This window comes from Carassius carassius, chromosome 42 (genome assembly GCF_963082965.1).
Source record: "Carassius carassius chromosome 42, fCarCar2.1, whole genome shotgun sequence".
Lineage (NCBI taxonomy): Eukaryota > Metazoa > Chordata > Actinopteri > Cypriniformes > Cyprinidae > Carassius > Carassius carassius.
The window spans coordinates 24,510,592-24,524,807 of NC_081796.1; the positions used below are offsets into that span (position 1 = coordinate 24,510,592).

General features: G+C 34.4%; 1 protein-coding gene across 5 annotated transcripts in view; it reads left to right on the forward strand.

Moving 5' to 3' along the window:
* LOC132124290 (SRC kinase signaling inhibitor 1-like) overlaps positions 1 to 14,216 on the forward strand; it is a 65,293-nt gene that overhangs the window by 8,283 nt on the left and 42,794 nt on the right. For 4 of the 5 annotated variants that reach the window (XM_059535242.1, XM_059535244.1, XM_059535243.1 and 1 more), the window contains exon 2: positions 12,208 to 12,449. In XM_059535242.1, the coding sequence (XP_059391225.1) occupies positions 12,258 to 12,449 (192 nt within the window). In that variant the 5' untranslated portion in view covers positions 12,208 to 12,257. Of the gene's footprint in view, positions 1 to 12,207; positions 12,450 to 13,884; positions 14,143 to 14,216 lie in introns of those variants that run through there. The other variant, XM_059535246.1, reaches the window with a different exon arrangement.

The window sequence follows — 14,216 nt, forward strand, 5'->3', positions numbered from 1 at the left end:
TGCCAGGAGAGATGGGGTGGAAGAGGCTGATAGGGGAAGAGAGACAGGCTCTGTTACTGTGTGTCCCTGTAGACTGCATGGATTAGGAAGACAGGCGCATGTGCAGCGCCCATGGATAGATCATGGATTACAGTGATGAATTGATTAGCAGCACACAGACATACTGCAGTACTACATTTCAATGAGACAATACATTACAGAACATTGCAGAATGACATAATACAGTGCAAAACACTGTACGGTTCAATACTAAATGTACATATGGCAAGTGACTGAATGAGACTTGATAAACCAAATGCTGGCTATCTGTCTGTCTGTCTGTCTGTCTGTCTGTCTGTCTGTCTGTCTGTCTGTCTATCTATCTATCTATCTATCTATCTATCTATCTATCTATCTATCTATCTATCTATCTATCTATCTATCTATCTATCTATCTATCTATCGTTTTGTTTATCTACAGTATTATATCAAAGGTTAAAATGATTCTTTTTTTGGGTGAAATGCTACCTTGCTTATAGAAAAAAATTATTTCCTTTTTTTTTTCTTGTTCTAGAACAGTGATTGTTGTGGCATCTGTTAGTCTGTTCTGATCTGTCTGACCTTCATAGTTTTAACAGCCTGTATCAGAGCCCGCCAGACGGCTGAAGACTGGATTCTAGGTTGCACAGATGTTGTCAATTAGTTTCTCAGCCGAGGTGATAGAGGAACTGGAGAGGATCAGCGATCAGTCTGACCTTCTCACCTTGAGCGTGACTGAGCACTGATGCTCCGTAAGCCTCTCTGCATGAATAACATCTGCTAAATGGCAAGTGACTGAATGAGACTTGATAAACCAAATGCTTGCTTTAAAGAAGTGAGACTGAACAGTTTCAAATTGTTTATTCAAATATCTATCTATCTATCTATCTATCTATCTATCTATCTATCTATCTATCTATCTATCTATCTATCTATCTATCTATCTATCTATCTATCTATCTATCTATCTATCTATCTATCTATCTATCCAACTGCTATTAAACTCGATTTCCTGCAGGTATTCTTTCACATTCATGAAACCACATTTCCCCTTAACCGTGCTTACAAATCTCACAGCACCTTTTCCTAGATAAAACAGCTTCTTTCCATCGTCTTCATACCTGCGTCTCTGTAGATTCAGTCCCACAATGAGCTATTGCTGCTGAACGCTTCAAACGCTCAAACCTCACGCCGCTGGTGAAGCAGTAAAATATGAAGTGATGAGATGTCAAGAGGGAGAAGAGAGTTTACAGTCTTTCATTTGGGTTATGGATCGTTCCATCAGTGTCACTCACTTGGGGTTCGGTCCGTAAAATATGCTTTTTTGTTATGTGGTTGTAAATGTGTTCTGAGTATAATATTATTATAAAGAATTGAACTGTTCTGCGTGAGATTTTTTAAAATTATTTTTAATAGAATTTCTTGGTTACACAGTAGGCTACTGTAAAAAAAAATATTCTCAGGTAAAGTAAAATTCGCATCATTTAGTTACATCAAGGGTCAAATCAAATGTAAATAGCACATTACAGTTTTTCTCAGTCGCTTTGGTGCATTTCTCAAATCAGAAATAAAATTCTCAAAACTACTTGTACAACCTCCACATCATCTAGCCATTTATACACATCATAAAACCAGTTTCTCATTCTTTTTAAAAAATTGCGATTGCTTTTGTACATTGATGCAATTGATTACGCACATTTATCTGTGGTTTCCTACACTATCATTTGCTAATATCATGTTGCTCAAAATTTATTATATAGTTTTCTGTCTTACCCCTCAAAACATCTAGTCTTTAGTTCATCGTATAAGCCATTAAATGCAAAATGGTTAATCTAGTTGTCATAAACTGCCAAGCACACTTTTTATATTTGTTTTTACACATTATTATTAGACTTTTTGTCAATTTGGAATGAATTGTGCAAGTGAATCTTTACTAATGAAGAGAATGTAGATCAACCAATGATAAACCAATTCTCTGAAATAGCTCAATGGTTCATCTCATTAATCTTCTGTTGGAAAGCATATACTGTATAGACAGAGGACAAGAGTAACACATTCTGACAATGAACTTATTTTCATCTTTGTACCCATATTTCTTTTTCCGTTTCTATATCACAATGACATTGTAAAGGTTTTTTTATTATTATTTTTTGGGTCAGACCACTAGTACTGTAAAAGTGTAACTGGGAATTCTATCCAGTCTCTTTCAATCAATATCCCACATACAGTAATGTGTAAAAGTGTACATTTGAAATGGATATACGGATATATAAGCATATGGCATACTGTTCAATACAGTAACTGTCATCCAAAACTGTAGCCATAGTTTACATCAGAACATCCCTCCAGAGTACACTGTTACAGTTTTTCTCAGTTACTTTGGTATTTGCATTTCTCGAATCATCCTTGAGATTTGCAAAACAGTAAGTGCATTTCTCAAAACAACTCGTACAAATAGCAAAACACCATGGATTACCTGCAAAAGCCAGTCTCTTGCTCAAAATCCTTAGTTCATCTCTCAAAAATAGATATCTGTGTCAATGAACATGTCAGTGCCATCAGAATGACAAGTCCTTGTTTCATAGTTTATGGATAAGTCAAATCGCTTAGTCATGTTGTCAATATAACAGTGTCTGGAGGGAAGTTCTGATGTAAACTATGGCAACATTTTGGATGACAGTTACTGTATTGAACAGTATGCCATATGCTTATATATCCGTATATCCATTTCAAATGTACACTTTTACACATTACTGTATGTGGGATATTGATTGAAAGAGACTGGATAGAATTCCCAGTTACACTTTTACAGTACTAGTGGTCTGACCCAAAAAAATAACAATAAAAAAAACCTTTACAATGTCATTGTGATATAGAAAAGGAAAAAGAAATATGGGTACAAAGATGAAAATAACTAAATTTTCAGAATTTGTAACTCTTGTGTTGTCCTCTGTCTATACAGTATAAGCTTTCCAACTGAAGATTCATGAGATGAACCTTTGAGCTATTTCAGAGAAATGGTTTATCATTGGTTGATCTACATTCTCTTCATTAGTAAAGATTCACTTGCACAATTTATGCCAAATTTACAAAAAGTCTAATAATAATGTGTAAAAAAAAATTAAAAGTGTGCTTGGCAGTTTATGACAACTAGATTAAGCATTTTGCATTTAATGACTTATACGATGAACTAAAGACTAGATGTTTTGAGGGGTAAGACTATTGCACAGAAAACTATATAATATATTTTGAGATGATAATGTAGGAAACCGCAGATAAACGTGCGTAATCAATTGCATGAATGTACAAAAGCAATCGCAACTTGTTCAAAAGAATGAGAAACTGGTTTTATGATGTGTATAAATGACTAGATGATGTGGAGGTTGTACAAGTAGTTTTGAGAATTTCATTTCTGATTTGAGAAATGCACCAAAGTGACTGAGAAAAACTGTATATTGACAACATGACTAAGCAATTTGACTGTCTTATCCATAAACTATGACACAAGGACTTGTCATTCTGATGGCACTGACATGTTCACAGATATTTATTTTTGAGAGATGAACTAAGGATTTTGGGCAAGTTTTTGAGCAATTTTGCAGGTAATCCATGGTGTTTTGCTATACGAGTTGTTTTGAGAAATGCTCTAACTGTTTTGCAAATATTAAGGATGATTTGAGAAATGCACCAAAGCAACTGAGAAAACCTGTTAATTTAAAAGATACTTATTTTTGTGTACAGGTCTATTATAAAGAATGTTTTTGCTCAGGTGGCCGAAATGTCCGCCCGATAGAGAAAAGTTCTGCTCAGCAAAAAAAAAATTAATTACAGGGAACATTGCCAACAGGATAAAATTCACTCAGAATAGCTTAGGCCATAAAAAAAATGCAAAAACCAATGTGTAATACTCACGGTTAGCAGTTTCTTCAAATGACTAATCTGAATATTGAGCAATATATGGTGCTTAAGACATCAGATCTAGATATTCTTGATAAACCACTGTGAATGAAGACGGTTGGCGATTTATATTACACAAGCATCGTACTTCTTTTTGCATATTTTGTTTTGTTCAGACAATTATCTGACACGACAGTTACTCTTCCCGCAAGGCTTCGCATTCTTGTCAGAAAAGACAGCGTCTCTCTCTCTCTCTCTCTCTCATTACTGTTTGCATTATGGATTTTCATATCAGGGCAGAGTTTCCTTTGAAGGCCCCTGCAGCGGGTGCTGCTGTACAGTAAGTGGGATGCATGCTTCTCTTCTCTTCTCCATCATCCTTTTCTCCTGTCCTCTCTCTCATTCTCTCTTTTCCGTACATTTTTGAAGTCACTGGCTGTTAAATGACCCTGGAGCTGTGCAAGTATTTTTAAAAGCTCAGACCTCTTGCATGCATCTCACGCACATGCTCAAAAAATATTGTGGGCCTAAATCATCTCTTCATTCTCTCATGTCATGATGAAGTGGGCACTGAAATTCCTTCATTCATACTTTTCGTATAATGTGCCGTGTTTCTCTCTGTTTGTCCATTGTCTGTCTAGTAAAACAAGGACATTGGAGCATGTTTTTGAGTGAGAAATAGTATAATTAGCACTGTTACACTGGCATTTTAAGTCTTCATGTGTTAGGAGTCAAAATGTCTCTGATTGAACGGTCGTTATCAGTCCACTAAAACTAAATCAGGGTTGAAGTGCCCATATTATGGGTAATGAAATGTTCATATTTTGGTTTTGGGAGTCCCCAGCAACAGGTTGACATAAAAACACTTTCATTGTCTGATAATATGCATTTATTTTTAACCTTACTTGATCATCGACTCCCAAAAGATTCGCTCAACAATGAATTTTTCCAAACCCCTCCTTTGCGTGACACTAATCTGTGGTGATTGCTCCGATTGTTTTCATTTTAATGTCATTGTGCCTGTAATGCCTGATAAAAGTGTTTGTGAGCGCAGTGCTGCTTTGTGTACAGCGTTACCAGGGAAACCGCTATTTTACTGCTCCAAAAGCGACACCTAGTGGCAAGGAATGAATTTGCATTTTCATTCAAACCAACAAATGGGTGGGTAATATGCTTATATTTAATGTGGACGTCAACGTGAAATGGCATTGGATTGGTTTTAAAAATGACTCGTTTCAATGATTCAGAGTCGACTTTCTTTTGAGAGACGATAACTTTATACACAGGGCATTTTCAGATTTAAACCTTTGCAGGATGTTTTCATTCACTGTGTTACACACTGCATGAAAGGTAATTAGGGGCACTTTAAAAGGTATGATTTTGACATTATGAATAACTGGGGATTAGTTTGAGTACATAGTGTATAAGTGCATAGTGCATCATATTTTGCTAGAATAAGCAACAAAGTAGGCTAGATTTTATGCCACTAGTTCCTTTCAGCTTTGTTAAAATGTGGAATGACTGGTGTTCTCTATGCTGTCTTTGATTGTTACAGGTTAATGAGCATGCATATTTAGCTTGGTCTTCTGGACATGTTTCTGATTCTTTTACAGCATCTGTGACCCCATATGTTGGTTTTGAAGTCCATATGCACACTGACGGTTTTACATGCATGCTTACAGATGAAAGCGCTACAGTGGCCTCAAGTAGCCATTAAATCTGCTTTTCATTATCGCTAGATGCCACTGAGGTCAGCGTAACATGTTTTACTGCTGATGAACCATGCGGATAGGATGGTTATTCATTTAAGACTCGTCCTCTGAAACCCGGCGATGCTCCTCATGAGAGGACTGACCCTGAGAACGGCTACATTAGTGTCAATCCTCAATCTCTGGCTGTTTAGAGCCTCCTGCGGGCGGTATGTCACAAGGTCAAAGGTTAAACTGAATCCTGTCTCCACCGAGAGAGTCCTGAGAGACAGAGGGAGAGATGTTAATTAAAATGTAGTGGCGAGGGGTCAGATCTTGTGCCGCATTTAAATCTACTGGTGTGAAATCTCAGTCCACTGACGATTTTTCGTGATATGGGTTTCTCCTCATGGCGAAATTAATTAACATTCAGCTATTGCCGTGATGATTTAATGCTCATACTTATAATTAGTTTCCTCGTTATTTTCCCAAAGCAACATGCCTCTTTGTGTGTGCGTAATAAGTTGCGTGCTGGATAACGAGCAGAATTAGTTGGAGTTTTATTCCATCTTCCACTTTAGCGAGTGCATGTTTATGTCCCGCTGGTTTATCTGCTAACGCTGATTAATATCTAATCAGACTTTCACCTTCCAGCAGGTGTTTCATGTACTCTGAAATATCAGCCTCAAGTTATGATTGCTCGTTCATTTCTTCTATGACATCATCACTTCAGTATCATGATATCTTTAATTTGGAATCGTGCATTTCTTGTGCCCTAATTTCCTGAGAGGAACTTGAGAACTGCACAGCAAAATGTGATTTTCTTCATATTTCATGTCCAGTACAAATATCTATATTTAAATCAAGAAACATACACTTGAGAAGCACAATGACATAAAATATGATCAAAATTAAATGTGCTTACTTAAAAAAAAAACAAGAAAAATGTAGGAATTACACGAATTCCTCATTTGTAAGTTACTTTGGATAAAAGCGTCTGATAAATTACTAAATAGATAAATTAGACAGTGGCCTCTGATTAGTACTTTCTGTTCAGCAAGGATGTATCAAAGGTGACAGTGAAACATTATAAAGTTACAAAAGATTTCTATTTCAAATAAACATGTTTTTTTAAACTTATATTCAACAAAGAATCCTAACAAAAATGTTTTAGGGTTTCTACAGAAATATGAAGCAGCACAACTGTTTTCAACATTGATAATAATCATGTGACACTGAAGACTGGAGTAATGATGCTGAAAATTCAGCTTTGCATCACATGAATAAATTACATCTTAAAAAGTATTCACATAGGAAACATTTATTTTAATTTATAATATTATTTCATAATATTACTGTTCTTACTATATTTTTTAATCAAATTAATGCAGTCTTGCTGAGCATTAGAGACTACTTTCAAAAACATTAAAAGATTTTACCAACCACAAACATTTAAACAGTTATATAGAGTTAAATCTAACTTTGCATTAAAATGAGCCCCTCAGACTTTATTTTTCATTTGTTAAAAACATTTTCCCACTGATTCGTGTGATTTCATATATCTGATAGATGGTGACCCCTAGTAGTAGAGCCTGTTAACAGATCATGAGATTCACTTCTGGGGTGCAGATGTTGTAACAGCTCAGTAAATTGCTGTCAAACAGCGTTAGGCTTTGCATATGTTCTCTGATTTTCTTTTAATTTCATTCTCTTGTTAGGGGTCTTTAGATGAACTTCCCTATTACTGTGTGCTGCTGGACTGGTTATTCCAGCACAGTCCAGCACAGACCAGACTGCTTTATTAAACACCTGTAGATGATGGATCATCTCTTTTAGATTTCTGTATTATGATATCATAGTATTGCAACTTTCTATTTCTTTCTTTCTTTCTTTCTTTCTTTCTTTCTTTCTTTCTTTCTTTCTTTCTTTCTTTCTTTCTTTCTTTCTTTCTTTCTTTCTTTCTCATCTCAGCCTGTTTGCTCACTCTATGACACACAAACGGTGTGTGTGTACAGTATCTATTGCAGTGTTTAATAGCGAGGTCACCGTCACCATGAGCGATGACCTCCATTGTGATGTCATAATCAGAAGCACTGGACACGCCCCCGATGTGGTCAAGGATTCTGGGGTGTTTCTCATTACATTCTAAGATTACAATCAGCCCTGAAACGGGACTAGAAATGTATTTATGTATTTTTTATAGTTCATATAATTTCTTAAAGTCTAATTAACCGATTTCTTTGTAAATTTACAGTGTACAGATTATTTCCAGAAATATTATATTATATTTTTATATGTTCATATAATTCCCTATAATTAAATTAATAAGTTAAGTAAATAATTGATTTCTTTAATTTTTCATTGATGCAGTTTACAAAATTTTTCTTCAGTTAAATCAGCAAGTTTAAATAAATGATATCATATGTTTTTCATTGATACAGCATACATATTATTTCCAGAAATATTACATTATATTTTTTAGATTCAATTTTTTTATCCATTTAATTTCCTAGTTAATTTAGTAATCAGGTTAGAAATTATATACTGTAAGTTAGTATTTAATTGTATATATTTAATAAATTAATAACTCAATAAATAATTTTAATTTCATATTGTGAAAGAGCACTTAATTTCTTCACAATCCTCTAATGAACCCCAGTGTCTTTCCTGTGTTTAATTTTTTTATTTTTTTACCCAGCTTTCATCATCTCTCATCTGTTCCTGACACTAAACGATGGATCATTAATCTTCTGGTCCTTTTACTGACTCCCCTCAGGCAAGAATTCCCAGAATCCCCCGACACTTACGACCGATCGTTCATACCTGCTTAGAGGCGTCCGGGGGTCAAAACACTTGTCACACCACACTTGGTTTATGTGTCTATCTGAGGAGTGTTAAAATTGGGCTGTAATCAATCTTTGTGCACTCTATCTGTATCACACACAAACACACGGACATTACATGGGTTCTGTTGTCATTGTAGATGAATGCATGATGCCTGCGGTTATAACCAAGGACAGAGAATAAGTAAAGAGAGAATAGAATCAATCTAGCTTTTTAATAAACCTGGCATTTCATACTACAAATATTGACAAACTGATTATGTGCTTCTGCAAAGCACTGATTGGTCCTTTGAGGGCTCTGCTAGCTAGCTGCTGATTGGTTGTCACAGTGGTATGTTCTACTTAATGAAAATGGGCCTAAAAGTTAAAGTGTGTAACTCTAATTATTAGAATGGCTTTAAATGTTGTACTGCTTTGCTATTTTAGTTTGATAGAAATAATATGCCATTGAACCAAACATTCTGAACTAATTTCTCACTGTTTATGGTACAGACATGAATTATACTTTACATTTATGCATTTGTCAGGCACTGTTAGCCCAGCTGGGAAGACTGTTTGCATACCAACAGACACGATTTGTGTACCTAGAAAGTTCAATAGTGCGGTTCCTTCAGCAATCAGCATCAGACCGTATATAATGAGATGGAAGAGCAAACTGTTCTACTTCAGCTTTCTGTTTCTTATTGTTTTTGCCTTACCTTTTTTGTACTTTTTAATGTAAATGCTCCTGAAAATAATAACTTTTAAATATGGAAATAATGATTTGTAATACTCAAATATAATTTCATGCTGCAAGAGACCCAGCCACTCTCTCATTGGTTAATTGCTGTAGTCTCCACCCACTTGTCCATCTCATTAATTACGGCTCTGGTTAGAGGAGGTTTAAAAGCTCATGTGGTAGATCAGCATATAAAGGACTTTATGATTATATGTGGATTATTCTATTCTTCTCACTCTCTGAAACGCTTTCTCCATTTCCTCTCAGCGGTATGATAATATAATGTTTTCTCCTCTGATCTCCCATCTCTTCTGTGGGTTTTGTTGTTTTGGGTGTCTTTATTAGTTTGGGCCTCTATTTTGAGCTCGGTGGGTGTTATGTCTCCACAACACCTATGAAAAACAACATTTTTCTTATGAGTTGCTCCTTATTTCTTTTCTTGGTTCTTGGAGAACTTGGAGTTCTCCAAGTTTCTTATGAGTAGTTTTCTCCAGCTCATTTTCACATTCGACCGGCTAGAATTTCTTGAGGTATGCAATGCACTATTTTGACCAGATTTTTTATTTATTTATTTTAAAGCTGCAAACTGGAAGGTAGAGTTCCTGAAAATAAATACATTTGATTTATTTATTCTTTAATAATATTATTCATATATTTTACATTTAGTTTTATTTGTTTATTAATTAGTAATTTTATATTTTTAAATACATTTTAAAAACTTAAAACAAGTAAGTTTTAAGCTATATTCTTTTTTTATTTATTTGTTTTTTATTTAGTTAGTTTATTTTATTTATTTTTAATTTTTTGTTAGTCATTCAATTAGTAGGTCATTTATGTATTATCTTTTTTAAGTGTTCACCACTTTTTCAGTAAATTGCCTTTTAATTAATTTATATTGTTTTGTTATTTGCTTTACTTGTTTGTTTTTTATTTCTTTATTAATTCACTCATTTAATTAGTACTTGTATATATAATTTTTTTTTATTATTATTTTTACAAATAATTGTGTTGCTCTGTGCTCCTATTGTTTATTATTTAAGCTCTCATGTTGTAGCTGCATGTTAATGCAATGCAGAAATTAGCTAAATGCATCTCTCTCTGGTTGTATAATGATTTTCTGTGTGCATGACATCATTCTCGGCTTTATAGTGGTATTGTGTGTGTTTCTCAGTTTGACAGGTCAGACAGTGTTAATGTTGGCTGACATGTGCTGGAGCTCACTGTGCTATATATCCTCCAGCAAAACACACACAAACACACAAATCATAATTCTTCGATCAGCACGCGGTTGCCAGGCGTAGGTATGTTCACGTTCAACCTTTATCACATCATCAGACAATTTCTGTCCCATCATCTCGCCGTCTTATATCTACATCCCTGATTTCCTCTTCCCTCCTTTAACACGTCAGTTTTCCCTCCCGTTGGGTTTGAGAGATATGACTGTATCATACACTGCTGTGTGAAGACATCAGTGTCATTTTATACGGTTGCTTTACTGTCAGTTCATAAGGATATTCGCTAATGGAAGGAATATTATTATTGCTCGCTCTTTCGGTTACTGATTTGTACAAACTCATGCTGCTATAACATGAACATGAACTGTAGGAATTATAATGTTTTAAAATGTCAAAGATGGAACCTTTTGACTCTTTTTGTCGTGGACTTTGTTTGGTTACCAGGCAATAACATAGCAACATTCTAAAAACACTCAGAACCTTAGCAAAACCATAGCAACATGCTGGCATGTTTTGCATAGGTAATTTCTATTTGAGAAGATACACAGCAAACAAAATACACTTTTTTAAATTTTCTTTTAGTTGTTTATAGTTTTATTTGCATGTTTTATTTTTTATCTTATGAGGTAGTTTTTTGCTCTGTGATTTTATAGTGCCTAATAACGTTGACAAATTGTACAGCACTTACATAAACGTGAAAGTGAAGCAAAAAAAAAATTTTTTTTCTAAACCTTTATTTATAAAACAGCTTTGGTTGATTCAAAGTTAGGGAAATCTGATTGTACCTGTAAATATTTGTACATAATACTATTATAGTATTTATTAATATTTTAAATTGGCTTTCTTTTTTATATTTCTGTTTTATTTATTTTTTTGTCATTTGTATTAATTGATCTCTATAGCTTTGTAATTCATTGATTTATGTATTATTATTATTAATTTAAAAACAATTATATTTAAATTGAAACTTATTTTATTTCAGGTACAGTAGTTGCCCATGCCATTTCATTAAAAAAATATTTTTTTTATAGTGTTAACCACTTTTATCATTTAATTGCCTCTTTTTTTTGGCAGTAAATTTACATGATTGGTTAGTATTATTATTTAGTACTTGAATTGAAACTTATTTTATTTCAGGTAATTGCTAACCCATTTCATTAAAAAATTTTTTTTTAAATAATGCTCACTACTTTTTTTTTAAGTTAATTGTTTCTTTTTTTGCCAGTACATTTACATAGTCCTGTGGATTGTAAAATTATTTAGTATTATTATTTATCTAATTTAACTGTATGTCATTTTTAATTGAATTGAATTGCTGCTTTATTTTATTTTATTTATTTCAGCTTTATTGCAATTAATGAATATAATTTTTAATAGTTTAGTTTTAGTTAACAATAAAAACATCTCTGAATCCAGCTTTGCATACTTTTGCAAAGAGTATGTTATGAAAAGTGTGTGTTTGTATGTGTGATAACAAAGCATGTAATTATAAGTATACAGTAAGCCAGTACACCGAAACTAGGACATACTACAACATCATCAAAAGATCATCATGGAAAGACAGCAGAGATTCTAGTCCACATTTGTAGCACATGGGGTTGTGAGTAATATTAGCCTACAAACATACAAATTGCATCAGAAAAAACATACCATCCAGTCACTTTAGTCATCATATTTTGTAATACAATGTCTTGGGACACTCTAATCCTAATCTTGCAAACTTTAGTGTGTATACATACAACTGCTCCATTCAACATACCAAATATCCAGCTCTTGACCTTTTGCTTTCTACGTATTCCTCTCCACAGGTTTGTGAGGGAGAAGGAGAGAGGGAGAACTAGAAGATAAAGAGCTTGTGATGTTGCGTGGGGATGATGCTGAATATCAGCGCCGCTATCACACTCTGGGCAGCAACACACGCCGCCTCTCTAACCCCGACATGGAGGCCTTTGCTAAGCTCCACAAGAGCGGCGACACGGAGCATCAGAGAAACAAATACCCTCCGCAGCACGCCGCCACGCTGGTCAACACCAACTGTGCACGGCAGCAGGTAACACACGCGACTATCTGTGTCTGTGTCTATTTGATATATCTACTCCAGATATGTTGAGCCTTTGTGCTCGTTTGGGAGATGCAGGTTTGAACCAGGGCCCGTTTTGTCCTAATTCCACACAGCTACCTTAAAATGAATGTTCCAAAAATGCTGTTCTATATTTATGCTCTATGTTTAAATATTGAAAAAAAAACCCTTTGATGAATGTTTTTCCGCCTGTCATAGTTTTTGTTCTCCGTTTTTTGTGTTCCTGTCTCCTCTTCTGTCTGTCATACTTCCTCCCACCTCTAATTATCTCTTTCATCCTCCTCCTCCTCTTTGCAGTCATTCTTTTTTCTCTAGTAGGGTGGTTCTTGATAAGTCAACCATCTCTACTGTTATTGCACATACTGGGAGTGTGTGTATATATTCACTGGAAAGAAATGGTGTAGAACAAATTTCCACTCAAACCTTGCTGGTAAATTTCATAAGTACAAAAAAGACAAGTAACACACTGAATTAAACATTGAATTCTGAAGTAGAAAAACTAAATCGTTTTTTCTTGTAAAATATACTTTAATAATCTAATAATTGCTAAAGTATATATAAACACACACACACACACACACACACACACACAGAAACACAGTTGTTAATTCCATTGTTGTGACCTGGACTAATAAGCTAGCACATAGTAACCATTGTAAATTTTTTACTCATATTTTTTAATTTTAGATTAATTTCAGGTTTAGTTTCATTTTTAATAATTGTATGTGCTTTTTGTTATTTTTATGATTTAAAAAATATATAAAATGTTTTTGTTAGTAATTATTTTAGTTAGTTGCCAATGCAATATTTTAAAATAATATTTTATTTAATATTTATACTAAAGTTTATTTTAGCATTTTTTTTCAATTAATACAATTGTTTTAAACAATTTAAGGCTTGGACAGTTAATGTTCAACGTAAATCCAGTCATTTATTTAAGTTAGTAACCAAGACAATGTTCAAAAATGTTAGTTTTAACTGATATAGTTATCTTTATAGTCATCGTTCCTAGTCTGAACAGGCCTTAACACTTAACTTTCAAATGCACAAACACTGAAATTCTCATTAGAAAATGTACAAGTCTAGCTTATATTTGCACCTATTTACAAATCCATATGGCCAATTGCTCTTTTCTTTCAGCCATCCCTCTCTCTCTCTCTCGATCAATCCACTCTTTCTTTTTCCTCTTGGAATCTCTCCATCATTCCTTGTATTTGCTCTGTGTATTTGCCCGTCTGGCTGCATCCATCGTCTCCAAACACCACTGGAATGAGAAAGAGGGAGGGGAGTCTACCGTTACCATGGTAACCAAGCTCATGTAGGGAAATCAATGATATCACATAGCTGGCTGGCATTCAGGAGACTGAGAATCAGAGAGAGGAAGAGCATTGAAGGACAGAGACGTTCGCATTTCACTTGCATAAAGTGACGTATTAGTACATGAAACAGGAGAAAATGTAGGGCGGGATTTGGATTTATTCTTCAGGAGCTGATTGGATCTTGCAATGTGAGCATTATGTATCAGAATGTGAGTTTGCAGTGGATTGTGGGGTTCTGTTCCCCAACTCAAAAACCACCGGCACACACTTTTGAGGATTTCTGACAGGGACGTGAAAGCTGAAGTTCAAGTTCACCCTCCATAGCATCTCCATGTAACCCAATGGTAAAGATTCTTAAAATCTGTCTTAAAATTGAATGTTAATATGCATTAAATGTCTGTATTAATACTGGCAGCAA